The following is a 16,253-nucleotide window of genomic DNA, read 5'->3' on the forward strand; positions in this document are numbered from 1 at the left end:
AGGCACCCACTGTTCTTGGGTTTTATTTATTTATGTTTATTTTATAGAGAAGGGAAGGAAGGAAAGAAAATATATATATATACTAATTCGCAGATTACATATATATATACACATACATATTTACACACACACATATATATGTGTAAAATGTGGTCTTCTGTATATAACTACATCTCCTTCTACCATGACAACTCTGGGAAGTTGCGGGGTTTTTTGCATGGAGGGATTATTTCACCAAAGATCATGCCTCAAGGTCATGGCTGCACAATTCCAAAAAGAATTAAGGAGATCTGACAAACTTGTTTCTCCTCCCTGAGGATGGGAAGTGAGAGCAGGGTGAATGTGAATACTCCCATTTTCCCCTAAATCTCTCCCGCTCTACAAAGATAAGGTGGGCTTCTAATCATAGATTACAAGAACTACGATACCCAAGACACCCAAACTTTCATTTAAGTCACAATATTGTTTTTGACAATAAAGAAAAGATGAAAAGGAGAGAAATATGGGAAGAGATAAAGCGGCGGGGCGGGGCGGGGGGGGGGGGGAGTAAGTAGAATAGATTTTGAAGTGTTGATGTATTGTTTCTTTTTCTTATTCTTCAGTCCTTAATTATCCTGAAATCTCTAGTAACTAAAATGCTCCATCCTTTGAGGATTCCCATGGATCAAGAGTTAACTGTATGAAGAAAATTTTCCTTGGGATTTAAAGAGTATTCTTAATCTTGCCCTAAATATCAATAACATGAAATAACACAAGAAACATATAACAGTTATATTTATAAATATCTGTATCAGAGAAAAATTATTTGTGAAATGGTAACTTCTTTTCTTCTCAGGCTCTACATCTAGTGTTATGTGCTTATGTGGTGGTTCTCATCTTGATCACTAGTGACTTATCGGAAGGGTCACTGACATGACACCGGAAGCCTTGTGAGAGTCAAAGGTACTTGGGAAATACAGTTTCACTGACCAGTGGCCAGGCAAGTTTGAAGGCCAAGCAGATAAATCACAAAATTATTAATTGTTTCCTTCTACTTTGGATATTATCCAACATTCCATCTTTAGCTCATAAAATGTACAAAGGAAAAATTACTAAGCTGTTCCCACAGATTGTGAGTAAGCATCCCCATGTAACTGGAATAACTCGAGGCCGAGACTGCATTGGGTGTCGAGCATTTATTTACCTAGGGGCTCTGTGTGCAGCCGACCTCATTCCTGCTTTGAAATGAATTGCAAGCTGTTTTGCTAAAGTCCTCGTGAATCATTTTTACATATGTCTTTGTCTGCCAATCCTGTTGGGAAGGACAACTTGTTCCCAGCTCGACTGATTTGTTTTCTAAACCACAGTCACGTACTGAACACGAAAGCTTCACAGGTCCACCAGGTGGCGCCCTGAACACTTTTCCAGTCCTGGGAGAGGACTGTTCAATATTCACAGGGGTAGGCTGGATCAAAACAGTAGCACGGGAGTTTATAGTCTTTTCATTTGGGGATCCATATACTTCAGATGGAAGCTGATATTAGGCAACATTTTTTATCACTTTCAAGATTTATTGAGTAAATATTTAAACAAATGCACATTGAAAGAACATTCTCAAACGATCCCAAGATAAAGCACACTATATATCCTAATTTTACATATGTATCACCTAACTATAATGGGTGATTGAATTAAAGGAGCCCTTTGAAAAATCTATCGGATTCTTTATACTCCATATAAAATGCTCTATTAAATATCAGAGCATACAGTAGTTAAGATAAATGGATGCTCTGATTAAAAAGAAATTTAACCCAGTAAAGTTAAACCCAGGTGAGCTGGTTTGACTCCTGACTTAAGAATTACGTTTTATAAATATGTTTTCTTGACTTTTCTAGAAGACTTGAATATCAGTGAAAGAAAATAACTCAAATCAATAATTAGACTCTCCCAGGCTCTAGTTCCCCTTGCTTACCTACATACAACCGGCTGGAACATGCTGGAGCAGCCACAGTAGTTCTTAAAGTACTGAAATATGATCCTACCAGTTGGTCTGTAGTCATTTTCCTACTACCTCCCACCTCTGTCCTGAGTGTCCCCTTTGTCCTGGCTGCTGGCTTCCTAACCTGCTCATCCCCAGACCTCTCCAGGATCCAGCAACGGTTTATGCCTGACACAGCTGGAACCCTTGGGAGCCATTTCCATGACCTACATAGTGATTGATTCAGCCTTCCATTGGTTGTTGCATATTTTGCCTCTGAATATACATCCCACACAATCGATTTTTATTTGTATTGAACTTATTCTTTTCCCACAGACTAATTTCCTTTATACTCGGCCTTCAATTCAAACAGTAGAATTATGAAATGCGTGACTTTTAGGTGAATCTGTGTGTGTGGCTGTTTTGCAAGACTGAATTGGTACCTTACAAGCATTCACTTCCATAGAAGTACACTGCTACCCCCAAAGGCATCTCAAAACACAAATATAATTGAAGTACCTCCAGTTTGTCAGTCCTGAGAAGTTTCTGAGTTGCAGTTGAGCCCGGGACAGTGACGGGTGGACTTCCGGGAACAATAACAGGTGTGGTGGGTAGAATTTCCGTTGGGACTAACCCAACTCCAGGGGTTACAGGTGCTAAGTAAGGAGCAAAGCTAATCGCCGTATTTGTCCCTATTGCGGGACCTACAGGAAAAGTGGGCTGTTAAAGGAAGATAACACAGGACAAAGACGTCTTTAGAATAAAACTTTAAAAAATCACCAGCAACATCTACTCACTGCATATAAGACTCTTTGTGTTAGTTGCAAAAATCAGTGCTGAACTGTGAAAATTCATTAAGCCTCTCTGTTTCGTGCTTAATAAAAACGGAACCATATAGACCCTCTCTTTCCCAAACCATATAAACACAAAGGAGAATGTCATAGAAACCTAACTACAGGAACCGGGTTAAACTTTTATTCCCATGAAAGTGTTCTCAAGAAAAGAAAATGGTTATTCCATTCCAGTGGCTCATCATTCCACACTAGTGAGTGTTACAACATGAGGGCAGTAAAATTTACGGAATGCTAACTCATGATCTTTGATGTGTTCTACATGTCTCTCACAGGGAGAAGAAAAAACAAACACCATGAATATAGACTGATTTTCAGACTGATCAAGTTTGTACACTCTCAAGAACTGGGGATTATTTGGTATTTTATTTTGCTCAGACTTACCAGTATGCCTCCATATTCTATCACTAGCATGTAAAATCCCCAAATTCATAGCCAGTTTTCACATAGACCTGCTATTTCTTGCTCTAGCTCAACTATGTCTAGATCTGGTCTTCTTTTCCCAAGAGGATGCATGGAAAAGCTTGAACTTTTCTGTTGGCCATTAAAAGTTGCTTTGGTTTCCTAGGTCACAAAGTCAACTCGGCAGTGATAAAGGCATAGAGTACCCTATTAAAACCTCTTTATCACTGTCCTCTTTGTCCAGGGATAAGACGAAATATACTAGAGGGTGGATGGGATGATGGTTTTCAAAATCTTCACCTGAAAGTACGCCTTTCAGAAAGGAGATAACGCACGTTTAAGAGAATGACAAACTTGGCTTCACTTTAAAGGAGCTGATGTTAAAAATTCAAGATGCTAGATAAAGATTTTTCTTAGAATAAATTTTGCACTGATTTGGGACCGTATCGTTTTGTTGGTTTGTTTTTGTTATCAGATGACTTTTAACCTATTCATTTTTGGGACCAGTTTTCAGACATTTGCAATTACACGTTAACGCAGTTTTCTAATACTGAACAACGCCGTTGGCCATGTCATGCTCCTTCTCTATTTGTACATTGTGGGTAACATTCTTGTTGTCTATTTATAGCTCTGAGTTGTGGAACATATGGGGAAAATAATAATCTGTGCGTATTAAACAGGTTTTTTGTTGACAGCAGTAACAGAAAAATATCTCTTACAAATGATCATGTTAGAAAACAGTGAATTATTGATAGTTTGTGCGGGGAGCTCTTAGAGAGGCTGAAAGTCTTTACTGAAGTGGCTGGGGGTGGGGAGGGATGGAAGAGGTGATTCTAATGGCCTGTGAGAGCTGCTGCTAGCATTCCCGGGAGGGGCTCTTAGATCTTTATGGCTCCGACATAAAATTCACTTTGGGAGAAAGTTGCAACATGAGGTCTCAACATGGGAAATTGATGGCAGCTAGGGTTTTTTTCCTCCTTGACTTTCTACAAAATTTTATATGTGTATGTTTTCCATTTTCAACCCATTTGAGTCATAATTATAGAACGCTGTGGTTTTCAGTAACTGTAGCTTTTATAATTCAGTACCGTTGAAAAGAAGCCAAGTGATTTAAATGGTATAAGGACGAAATAATGTTAAGATTTAAGAGAATCAATTCTGAAAGGTCATAAATCACAAAAAAGACCAGTGATTCAAAGAACCAGCTAGATCAGAAATGCCTGGGGGGAATTTCATAGATAGAGATATCACAAATTCTGACTTAACAGATCTGGGTTGAGGGGGGGTCTTGAAATTTGCATTAAAAATTTTATTACATGATTTGATGTGCGGCCCAGTTTGAGGACCACTGTCATAAATGAGTGAAAATAAATATTAAGAAAACTTAGTACTAGTTGTGTAATTAACTCAAAGACTAATGATCAAAATAAACATTAAGAAAAAAGCCCTCCCCCACATCTTCATTTTTGACTTTCTATTGAATCAAATTCCCAATATCCCTCCCTTGTAGATCATTTGAAGCCCAGATGAGCATGGTGACAGAAATTCATGTTGTATCTTGACTGTCCATGGGCTGTCAGAACCTCAAAACTCATTTCCCCAAACTTTTTTGGATATTAACAAATCTCTTGCAATTAGCTAAATTTTGCTTTCTCAAATATGTTACTTTTTCATCTAATTTAATGATCAAAAAGGAATGTTGCAGTTTGTTCTACTGATGCACAGCTGTAATAGAGTTCACGGAGAGTATTATTTAAAAGTAAAAACACAAATATGAGACAAAGGGAGACATTAATTCAAAATCCTGAGGTTGGCCAGTTATTCCTTTTTACCCTAGGCAGGAAAGTTTTACCCTGAGCTTTTCTGCAGAAGGGAAGTAAAACTACTTAGCTTAAAGAGTTGGCTGAGCAAGATGTTATTTCTCTCTTACTTCCCATAGTTGGACTTCAAAAATAGCACCTATCATTAGTAGTGTAAAAATTAGTATTAATAAAGCCCCCCCCCAAAATTATCCATTGATTCTATAATAGGAATGTAATTAGTATAGCAATATAACAATAGAGGTATAAAATCTTATTAAGTGAAGGCACACATTGTCTCTATTTTGAATGTAGACTGGGAAAGTATATGTTTTCTTTCATGTGAGAGTTAAAAGTTCATAGACTTTATGAAGATAAGAGTCAATGAAATATTTTCTCATCAAGAGTGTTTTTCATTGAAGTTGAAAAGTAAAAAAAAATAGTTATAGTGCTTTTCAGAGATGGGCACTATATTATTATTGTTGTTGTTATTATTAGTGACAGTAATACCTTACATCTGTTAAGGTTGGGCTGTTCTCAAAAGCGTCTGCACACACCGTGTCTGCTTTAATCTCCTCAACACCTGCGAGAAGCGAGCCTGGCAGGGAGAACTGCACAGTCTTACAGGTGAAAGCAATTTAGACCAGAGGCTGCATGGATTACCCAAGGTCAGTGCTGCCAAGGTGGAGTCGAGGCAAAGCGCCCCGGACTGCTGGCTCCCAGTCTGGGGCTGTTCTGACTCCTCTGCCCTTACTAGATTTTGTTGGTAATTTCATCAAACAGAAGAAGGGGAAAAAAAGAAAAAAAACAAACCACCACGAGCTGTCCTTAAGACATAAGCATACAGAGTGAGCCTTGGTGGGGAGCCACGTCCCACGGTCAGCCCAGGGCCTCCTGCAGACAGGAGGTTGGAGCTGCTCTGAACAGCCGCCTGCCTGGGAAAGTGGGTCTCAGATCTTAGATTCGAGCGAAAGTCTCGAGGTAGAGTGGAGGGTGATGTCTGGATTCGGGTCTGAGCTGGTAGCTAGTAAGGCAGCATCTTCAGCCCAGGGCCTCCTGCAGACAGGAGGTTGGAGCTGCTCTGAACAGCCGCCTGCCTGGGAAGGTGGGTCTCAGATCTTAGATTCGAGCGAAAGTCTCGAGGTAGAGTGGAGGGTGATGTCTGGATTCGGGTCTGAGCTGGTAGCTAGTAAGGCAGCATCTTCAGGGGACTCTTGGGAGCCCACCCGCCAGGGCCGGGAGAGCTGGCCCTGTGGTTCCTGGAAGGGGGGCTGTTGCCAGGTGGTCTGAGATCCATTTGGTCCTTGTCACCTCCCAGCACCAACTGCAGCAAGGCCAGAGGACAAGAGATGCAGGAAGTCTTCTAGAAGAAAATCACGTCCGAAATGCAGGTCTTGCCATCTTCCCTCTGGACTTCACCCCGAGAGCCTGTGTTTCTCTCCCTGGAAATGCAGGTCTTGCCATCTTCCCTCTGGACTTCACCCCGAGAGCCTGTGTTTCTCTCCCTGGCTTCTCACTCTCCACTCTTCTTCACACACACACACACACAGACATACACACATGCACTTGGATATTTTGTAGTGGCTTGAAAGGATCAGGGCTGGGGAGGACTGACTAAGAGGCCTGACGTAGCTCATGGCTCTAAAATGTGGTCGATCGCCTTTTTAAAACAAGAACATGAGAGCTCATGCATTTAGAAAACTCTGACTTCAAAGGATAGGTATTTGGTACTTAAACGGAAAGGCCTAAAACATGGCATCTCTTAAGCTTCTCCCTTTACTCCCAGAAGCATCTCTGGAGGGCAGGATGCTCAGTGCGAGATCTTGCCACTAAGGACTGGATTGCACTGGCTCTTAATCTCTATCCTACTAAAGGCCACCCACTTGCCACTTTATTGTGAGTGTACATGTGATGTTTGTGTGGGAGTCGAGGGGTGGGGCCGTACGGTTGGAAGGAAAGGAAAGGAAGAACTGCTGTCATACCCCATTAGGAACTGCTCGGAGAAGGAAAAACTGCTCGGAGAAAGGTGAATGAGACTTTGCAGACATAATGAATTTGAGACAGAAGAGTTATAAGAGGAAAGAACCGTTTGCATTGTCATTCATTCAATAAATATTCATTGCCGGTACAGACATGGTGCCAGAACACGGTGTCTCCATTTATTGAACTTAAACCCTAATGGGGAAGAACAAAGAAAGAAAATTTTATGGATAAGCAGAAATGAAGAGGCCTCATTTCTGAGATGGACAGAAGATAGAGGCTAGAGATAGAGATTGGCGGTGGGTTGCAGCCGATAGAGTTGGAGTCCTTATGAATATGATGACGTTAAAATGTGAAGATCAGTAGGAAGCTTCCAGCAAAAGTAAGGGCCTTTAAGCAAACAGGAACTCCGTGTGTTCACAGAGCTGAAAGTGTGGTTTGGTCTCAGTGGACACAGCAAGAGTGGCCTCTGATGAGGTGAGCTGGGTAGGGACTTGACCGCAGATGACACTGTCCATAAAATCAAGGCTACACGTTTAGACTTTGTCTCCAGTGAAACGGGAAAGCATCAAAGGGTTTTAAGTAAGGGAGTGACGTTATACCATTTATGTGTTTAAAAGATTCCCCTGGTTGCTGTGCACACTGGAATAAAGCAGGAGTAGTGGCTCAGCGGCAAAGAATCCACCTGCAATGCAGGAGACATGGGTTCGATCCCTGGGTCGGGAAGATCCCCTGGAGAAGGAAATGGCAACCCACTCCAGTATTCTGGCCTGGGAAATTCCATGGACAGAGGAGCCAGGTGGGCTATAGTCCATGGGATCGCAAAGAGCTGGACACGACTGAGCGACTGAACAAACACCACAAGGAGGGTAAAGCCTACAAAGTACTTTGAAAGAAAGGTTGATGGCAGCTAAGATGAGGGTGCTGGCAGAAGGAGAAGTAGGTGGGCTTGAGGGCATATGATAGGACTTGCTGGTGAACCGGATGTGAGAGAACCTGTTTGGTTTCGGTTTGAAACTGCTAGCTACACTTACTGAGGTGAGAAGGTAGTAGAATGAAAAACTGGTCTTAAGCATGTCAAGTTCCTGTGAAAAATCTGAAGGGGAGTCCAGTAGGAGGTTGGGTAGCTAAACCTGGAGCTCAGAGGAGACGTCTGGATTGGGAACATGCTTTTGGTAGTTCTCAGCCTGGAGATGACCCACAGCCACAGGAATTGATGAGACCATGAAGGAGCAGGTAAGTGATAGAGGCGGCCAGCACTGGGAACATCAGTGATGGCAGCCTCAATATAGAATAGAGGAAAATGAAAGTCACTCAGTCGTATCCTACTCTTTACGACCCCAAGGGGATAGTCCATGGAATTCTCCAGGCCAGAATACTGGAGTGGGTAGCCTTTCCCTTCTCCAGGGGATCTTCCCAACCCAGGGAAAGAACCCAGGTCTCCCGCACTGCGGGCAGATTCTTTACCAGCTGAGCCACAAGAGAAGCCCAAGAATACTGGAGTGGGTAGCCTATCCCTTCTCCAGCGGATCTTCCTGACCCCGGAAATCAAACCGGGGTCTCCTGCGTTGCAGGCAGATTCTTTACCAACTTAGCTATCAGGGAAGCCCAAATAGAACAGAGGAAAAGAATGGGCAAAGGAGACAGTGAAGGAAGGCGTGATCAGAGAGGAAGGGGTGCATCCCAGAGAGGAATGGGTGCTCTGCAAAGGAGATGGGTCACATGCTACTAAGGAGAGACTGATTGCCTGTTACCAAGAGGTTGAAAGAACAATGAAAGCGTCAGTGACTACCTGTTTAGCAATATGGAGGTCACTGGTGAGAGATTTTAGCAGATGAGAGATTTCAGGGCAGATGGAAGATAAAGGGTGTGAAAAAACCATCCAGAGCTCTTTGGAGAAGCTTACCCTAGAAGGAAACCTAAAAATAGAGTGGCACTTGTGACTCTGTTTAGCAATTTCTTTGTCTTGAGCAATTTCTGCATGTATTAGTTTCCCGAGCCTGGTCTAACAGATTCCCACCAACCTGGTGGCTTACACAACACGCAATTCTTACACAATTCTTTCAGAGTTCTGGAGGCCATAAGTCTGAAACCAGTTGTACTGGGACAAAATCAAGGTTCTGGCAAGACTCTGTTCCCTCTGAAGGCTCCAGGGAAGAGGAATCAGCCCCTTGACTCTTCCGGCTTCTGGTGGCTGCCGGCGTTCCTTGGTTTGTGGCTCCATCACTCCAGTCTTGGCCTCCATGAGCACATTGCTTTTCTCCTCTTCTGTGTGTGAGTTAACTCCCCCTCTGCCTCTCTTATAAGGATGCCTGTGATTGCATTTAATCCTGGAGAATGTCCCCATCTCAAGACGCCCAACTCAACCATCAGCAAAGACACTATTTCCTTGGAAGTTTCCAGGACCTATTCTACTGTCACTAATTCATTCCTGTGACTCTGAAATTACTTGTTTGTAGAGTCAATGACTTTTAAGCTTATTACATTTTTGCGTCCTAATTTTTCTTGTGATTTAAAAACCTCTCTTAAAATATTTAAACGCAATGCTTCTTTCTCAGAGAGTAATCGTGATTATTGTCCTCTAATTAATATATGAGACTGTATGGAAACATAACTTTCAAAGAAAATTCAATTAACAGTTTAGAACAGGGATGGAATTTCTTATTAACAGGCCATTATTGAGTACCAGGGTCAATCCTTACAGATTCTAAATAAATAAGAAGTGAATGATTAAAATGAGTGAGATATAATGCACTGTTACTGTGTTGACCTAGGTGGTTCTCAATTTATTCCCATAGACATTATTTAATATGTATAACTAAATTATTTTAGCATTTAGGTAATTTAATAAAATAATTTATATGTGTGTATCAACAAAGAAACCATAAAATATACTTGTGAGTGGTTTTAAATAGATCCACTTAAATGCCTATGTGTATGCTCAGTTGCTTAGTCGTGTCTGACTCTTTGCAACCCCCTGGGCTGTAGCCCGCCAGGTTCCTCTGTCCATGGGCTTTCTCCAGGCAAGAATATAGGAGTAGGTTCCCATTTTCTTCTCCACGGGATCTTCCCAACCCAGGGATGAAACCTGCATCTCCTGCATCGGCAGAGAGATTCTTTACTGCTGGGCCACCAGGGAAGCCCTAAGATGTTCTTATTCGGGATTTCCTCCAACCAGCCTTTCCTGACTCATCTGAAATCTAGTTCCCCAGGCCTGAACCTTGCTTTGCCTTTTCCGAGTCTGCCTACCCCTCCAGGACTGTAGCTTATTTATCTGAGGGTCCTTCACACCTGCACCTGCACTTTTCTCACTCTGGGCAGAGCTGGTTCCTGGCCACTTGCTGCCACTCACTACTCTTGGGTAGAAGCCTGGAGACAAGCAGGATTGCCAACCACCTACCCAGCTCCTCTCCCCTCTTCCTGGACCGCCCCCACCTTCCTGTCTCATCTCACAGACACACAATAAGAAAATACAACTCCCTGGTAGCTATCCTTTTTGCATTTAGCAGCTTTCAGTAACAATAGAATTTTCATACAATAAAGACTGATTTTTAAACAATCGTCTTTTGTGTATGTACTTTTTTTAAAAAAAAAAAAAGAGCAAATTTCACTCACTTCACTGGCTTTGTTTTTTTTTTTTTTTTTTTAATATTAGCTTGTTTTTGACAAATAATTTACAAATGTGAACGAACTTCACTAAAGGCAAAAAAAATGCACTCCTTTCCCTCAGGGCCTCATTCCTAAAGCAATTTCCAGACTTTAAGGAAATACTTTCAAACACTGTGAAATCAGGGAGAAAATATTACACAATACATATTTATAGACTGAACTCCCTTGGCATTTAATCTTGCAGTCCTCACCACGGCTGCCACACCCTCTGCAGGCCTCTGAGACAGGAGGTGTGGGTGGCTGAGGCATCCTGGTTCAGGCTTCTCTCAGGCCCGGGGTGGAGGGGGAAGCAGACAGCAGAAAGCACCCTGGTCAAGATGTCTGAGGTCTAGGCCCAGCTCCACAACTGATTAACTGCAGGACATTGGGTAAATCCATTAACTTCTCTGGTTTCATTTTTCCCCTTCCTTCAAATGACACCATTGAAACGAAATAATCTGTTGCCTTGCTAAACATGTTTTAGGCATCAAAATCTCCTCTTTGCATAGATCATCGATTCATACTCTCAATGGAGAACTATTTTCCTTCTAAGATAGCTCAAATATGGAGGTGACTGGTGAGAAAGAGCTGGAGTGACACAGATTTTTCCGGGTATCGATTAGAAATTGCCTTTGCCTACGGTTTCCTCATGCATTTTTTTTCCCATTTGGATAATCTAAAAAACCCTCTTTTCAGCATCTATTTAGCTTCAAAGCTATTTGCTTTAATTGTAGCCAAAGAGACAAAGTAGACAGAGGCCGTTTTAGGTCAATGGTTGGTACATTGCCCGTACTGACGCTTGCATCAGCAAGCCCGTCCTCGTTAGCCTCAGTGTACTCACCACGGGATGGAGTGGGGTTCCTGGAAACATAAATTGCATCTGTTGGGCAAGCATGGCTGCTGCAGTTTTTTGCTGGATCAAATTGTTCCTCCCATTAATTTCTAGTTGAGTTTTTAAGTGTGTGGGAGGGTGAAGATACTTGCAGTTCTCTCTTGAACAACGGCCCTGGGGGAGAAAAAAAGAGTCTTAGTTTTAGCACGGTTAGAAGTAGATTTCAACTCGTTGTCAACCATTTCACAATCACTTAATCTATGCGAAGGTGTGTATCTATGTGTGTAAGAGCGCAGATGTGTTGGAACATACATCAGAGTTGGAACACACAGAAGTGGATCGGGCATTAGCCGATCGTCAACCTTGCTCAAACCTGTTGAACAGAGAAGCTTCCCGAGATGTTACTGTTGTTTTGAATGGATGCTAACTCTCACAAAAGACCCTAAGGAAACGTGACTGGAGAGAGTCAAGTCAGGCCCTTCTAAGCAGTGTGGAGGGTGATCAGAGGAGCACATTTATTGTGACTTATCAAAAGGAAGCTTTGAACTTGCTAAATATGCGTGCTGGCATGATGACAATATGTGAATAATTATGGACCACATTTATGCTGTGGGGATAGTAATCAGCACATCTGATTACTTGAAATGTGTGCTCCAGGTTGGCTGAAGACATACCTGATTTGAGTGATGGAAGGAGTATTAGTCTAGGAGTGGACATTTCTTAACTGATGCACAGGTGAACTCAGATGATCACCTGCAACAGATCAGCTTGCTACATGAATGCTGCTGCCCATGTCCCTGCCCAGCTCCTGTGACAGTTACATAACATTTAATGTCATGTTTTAACGTAGCGAAGTGTGTACAATGAAAGTAACGTTGGGACGTTATAGTTGGCAAAGTGAAAAATAAAATTAATTAGGTGACAGGTGGGCCTAAAGCCGGTCTTTGAAGAGTGACTGCAAATGGTAATTAATGTTTATACTGAATTCCCACCTTTTCCAAACTACCGATCAAATCATGTTGATGCGTGAATGATGCAATTTCTGGAGAAAGAATCATGAACTGTGTTAACCAGTATGAGAATTGTCATTCCTTGAAGAATTAGTCTATTTGCAACCAAGAAAAGAGAATATGAGTTTGTTTACCAGATATAAAAGTAATTTTAAAAAGCGAGCTGGGTGGATCTGGAGAAACAAATTTGTTTATAGTCATCCTAATTCTAAACATCTGGAGTTCTCACTCTGCCTCCCGCTTGTTTTAGCTGTGCGTTTGGCAGCGCGGGTTCCTTCCCAAGTGTGAACCTCCCAGCGCTGCCGTGGAGAAGGGCAGACGAGATCCTGGTCTAGTCCTGGTGGTCTGAGCTCATCAGTCCGTGCTGTCCTGAGGCCCTAGTGTTCGCAGCATGAGAACCTGTGCCTCCCTCTGCAGAGAGGACACTGAGGCAGATCCTGGGACACCAGAAGGAATAGGTCACATTTCTGCTAAAGAAATTCTATACCCATGGGCAAGGTTGGCGTGTCTCCTTAGGCTCAAGTTCATATTGTGGATGCTTCAAGGGCTTCCTAATGTATGCAATAGACACACTTTTTTGTTTGTTTGTTTTGGCTGTGCTGGGTTGCAGCTCATAGGCTTAGTTACCCCCGAGGCACGGGGGAATCTTAGTTACCAGACTAGGGATTGAACCCATGTCCCGTGAATTGGAAGGTAGATTCTTATCTACTGGACCAACAGGGAAGTTTCTGAAATAGACAACTTGGGTCCAGTATTGGAAGGTTTAATGTAAAAATACAGGCAAACTGGACCCACAACTTAAAATAATCCAAATCAAAGCAGTCTTGGCATCTCTCCATCTACTTCTCTCCCCAGAATTTTAAGATGAAGATTTAATCATAACTCTGCTCTGCTCATTGTTTTGTGATGTCCTGGGGTCCCTCCAGCCCTGCCAATTTGCCTCAGGCATCTCTTATTTTACTTCTCTTTCTGTCCTCCCTTGACAATGGCCTTAGTCTCAGGGTTTGCTACAATCAAATCTCCAAGAACACATTCAGATTAGGCCAGCTCCGTCAACAGAGGTGTGTGACCAGCCTTTGGATTGGCTGCCTCGTGTCAGGTATCCAAATACATTCACACCATCTATGGTGGGAGGTGGTCATGGGATATAGGATGTAGCCACTGCCCATTAGTAGGGGTTGGGGAGAACTAGAGTGACGTTTCTTGTATAGAGGGTAAGTTGCCCCCAGACAACCTCAATTCAAACTATCTTTAAACACAGTCAGTTCACTAGAGAGATGACACCCAGAAAGGTTCAGGTATACAAGATGTACGTATGGGTTTGCACGCACAAACATACAATGGGCTTCATGAGGGGATTTGGGAAAGCAGAGTTCCATAGAACAGAGTTAGAATTTGTGAAACATTCTGACGTCTACCAGTCTGGCTATTTTATTTTCCTAGTTCATATAATGGTCGATTTGATCACTAGTCTTCTAATGTAAGGGGCTTCCCCGATGGTTTAGCGGTAAAGAATCCACCTTCAATGCAGGAGACGTGTAGGAGATGTGGGTTTGATTTCTGGATTGGAAAGATCCCCTGGAGAAGGAAATGGCAACCCACTCCAGTATTCTTGCCTGGGAAATTCCACGGAGAGAGGAGCCTGGAGGGCTACAGTCCATGGGGTTGCAAAGAGCTGGCCATGATTTAGCGACTAAAACACCACATCACTTCTAATGTAATGCTTTGCAGTTGCAGGCAAAAATTTTGATTAGCCTGGAAAAGCACTATTTTCTTGTAAATGCTCTTATCTCTTGATACAACTGGGACGCTTAAGGAACTGTATAAACTATTTCCAGGGAATGGAACATGATTTACAACACTGAATTAGTAATTTATTGATGGAACCTTCTTTTCCATGATAATTAATACAATTTCCTACTGTTCTTACTTATACGCTTGGAGTGAGGAATATTACTGATTACCCACGTGCCAGACAGTTTATACAGGGTTATCTCATTTTCTCCTTATAATAGCGGTAATGATCGCTATGTTATAAAATAGCTAATGGGCTCAGAAAGATCAGGAAACTTTCCAAGGGTAGTATAATTAGTGGGTGGTAGGGCCGGATTCTAAATCGACATTTACCTGACTCAGTTACGTCACAAAGTCAACCTATCCAGGGAGGGTAAAAATCTAGCATTATCCTTTGCAGAATGAGAGGCTACTTAACACGATTTAAAATATAATAGCATATATAAGAAGATTTGGGAGTGGAAAAAGCTGATGTGCCTGGCTCTGTCCATTGGAAGGGGGCGAGAGGAGTGGTTAAGCCCCCAGGCTCTGAAGGCAGAAGCCTGGGCACATAAGTTGGCTCTGCTTTTTGCTACCTTTGCAACTTTGAGCAAGTTACTTGAACTTCTTCTGTATCATGTTTTCATCTGTACAATGAAAATAATTACCGTATTTTCCTCTAAGGGCTGTTGTAGGATTAGATGTGTTATTAATAGTACAGCTATAAGGTGCTGAGAAATGCTTGTCAGGTAGTAAGCACTGAGGAAGTGTTGTCAGTATTGCCAAAGAAAGAAAAAATACTTGTCTATCATTTTCTTTACAGTCCCTGGTGGCTCAGACGGTAAAGAATCTGCCTGCAATGCTAGAGACTTGGGTTTGATCCCTGGGTCGGGAAGATCCCCTGGAGAAGGGAATGGCAACCCACTCCAGTATTCTTGCCTGGAGAATTCCATGGACAGAGAAGCCTGGCAGGCTACAGTCCCTAGCATCGCAAAGAGTCAGACACAACTGAGTGACTAAAACTTTTTCACATCTTTACATTAAGTGCGAAACTACTTTAGTTATATTTTGATTGGCTTTTTGGTTCTTCTATAGACTAACTTTTCATTTGAAAATATGATAAAGGTTACTTAATTATACTTATTTAAGTACCTTATATTTAAAATATCCATTCTATAGGATATTTCTGCAAGAACCCATATTTGAAGAGAGGGCCCTGAATAAGAGTTTGATCTAATATTAACATCAATATTTTGAAGGGTATCATAGCATGGATGTCTGAGGCATACAAATTCAAGATTAGGAAAACTCCAGGCAGCAAAATTTTAGTAAGGGATCCTACAGGACTCTGTAAGTCCTAAAGGAAAAGCTACTGTCAAAATATAACAAGCTATTTGACACAGTAAACAACTTGTAAGGAAGTTTTTGTTAAGGAGTAAGATTTGTCAGGATACGCATCATTGCACAAAAACTGCTGATTATCAAAGCAAGTTGTCATACCCGAGTGCGAGAGGGGGCAGTGAGCAGAAATGTAAAGCATCTTTGTATATCACCGTGAAACAAAACAAAACTGTCAAAAATAGTGTCTCTCAATGTTGGTCCAAGAAATGAAGATGAAAAATGTCTTGAAAAAGTCTCCCTGTGACTGCCAGGATTGTTTCTTGTTTTATTTTAACTCTTCCTCTCCTGGTTAAACACCGTTTGCAGAGAGATAAGAGAGGTAAGACCCAGTCCCTGCAGACGAGGATGGGTGCAGCTTCTGTGGGATGGAGTAGGAGAGTGCCATCCCGCATTCCTTGTGAAGAACCTTCTAGAACTGGAAAACAGGAGCCCTGGAGGAGTCCAGGCCTATGGCCCCACGTCAGGGTCTAATGTGGAGATGGTATCCCCAGAGGACTCCACTCGCTCCAGGTGGGACCCACCAACTATAGAAACCACAGGTGGTCTGGAATCACATTCACGTTTGTTTGTGGTATATTTCCAGGCTAGTGTCTCATTCCT

At 42.2% G+C, this 16,253-nt stretch overlaps 1 protein-coding gene across 7 annotated transcripts in view; it reads right to left on the minus strand.

Moving 5' to 3' along the window:
- Positions 1-16,253, minus strand: part of MBNL2 (muscleblind like splicing regulator 2) — a 164,822-nt gene that overhangs the window by 43,642 nt on the left and 104,927 nt on the right. For all 7 annotated transcript variants that reach the window (XM_043477896.1, XM_043477894.1, XM_043477899.1 and 4 more), the window contains exons 3-4: positions 11,479-11,643; positions 2,477-2,677 (exon numbers count right to left, since the gene is read on the minus strand). In XM_043477896.1, the coding sequence (XP_043333831.1) occupies positions 2,477-2,677; positions 11,479-11,643 (366 nt within the window). The remainder of the gene's footprint in view (positions 1-2,476; positions 2,678-11,478; positions 11,644-16,253) is intronic.

This window comes from Cervus canadensis, chromosome 9, assembly GCF_019320065.1.
Source record: "Cervus canadensis isolate Bull #8, Minnesota chromosome 9, ASM1932006v1, whole genome shotgun sequence".
Taxonomy (NCBI): domain Eukaryota; kingdom Metazoa; phylum Chordata; class Mammalia; order Artiodactyla; family Cervidae; genus Cervus; species Cervus canadensis.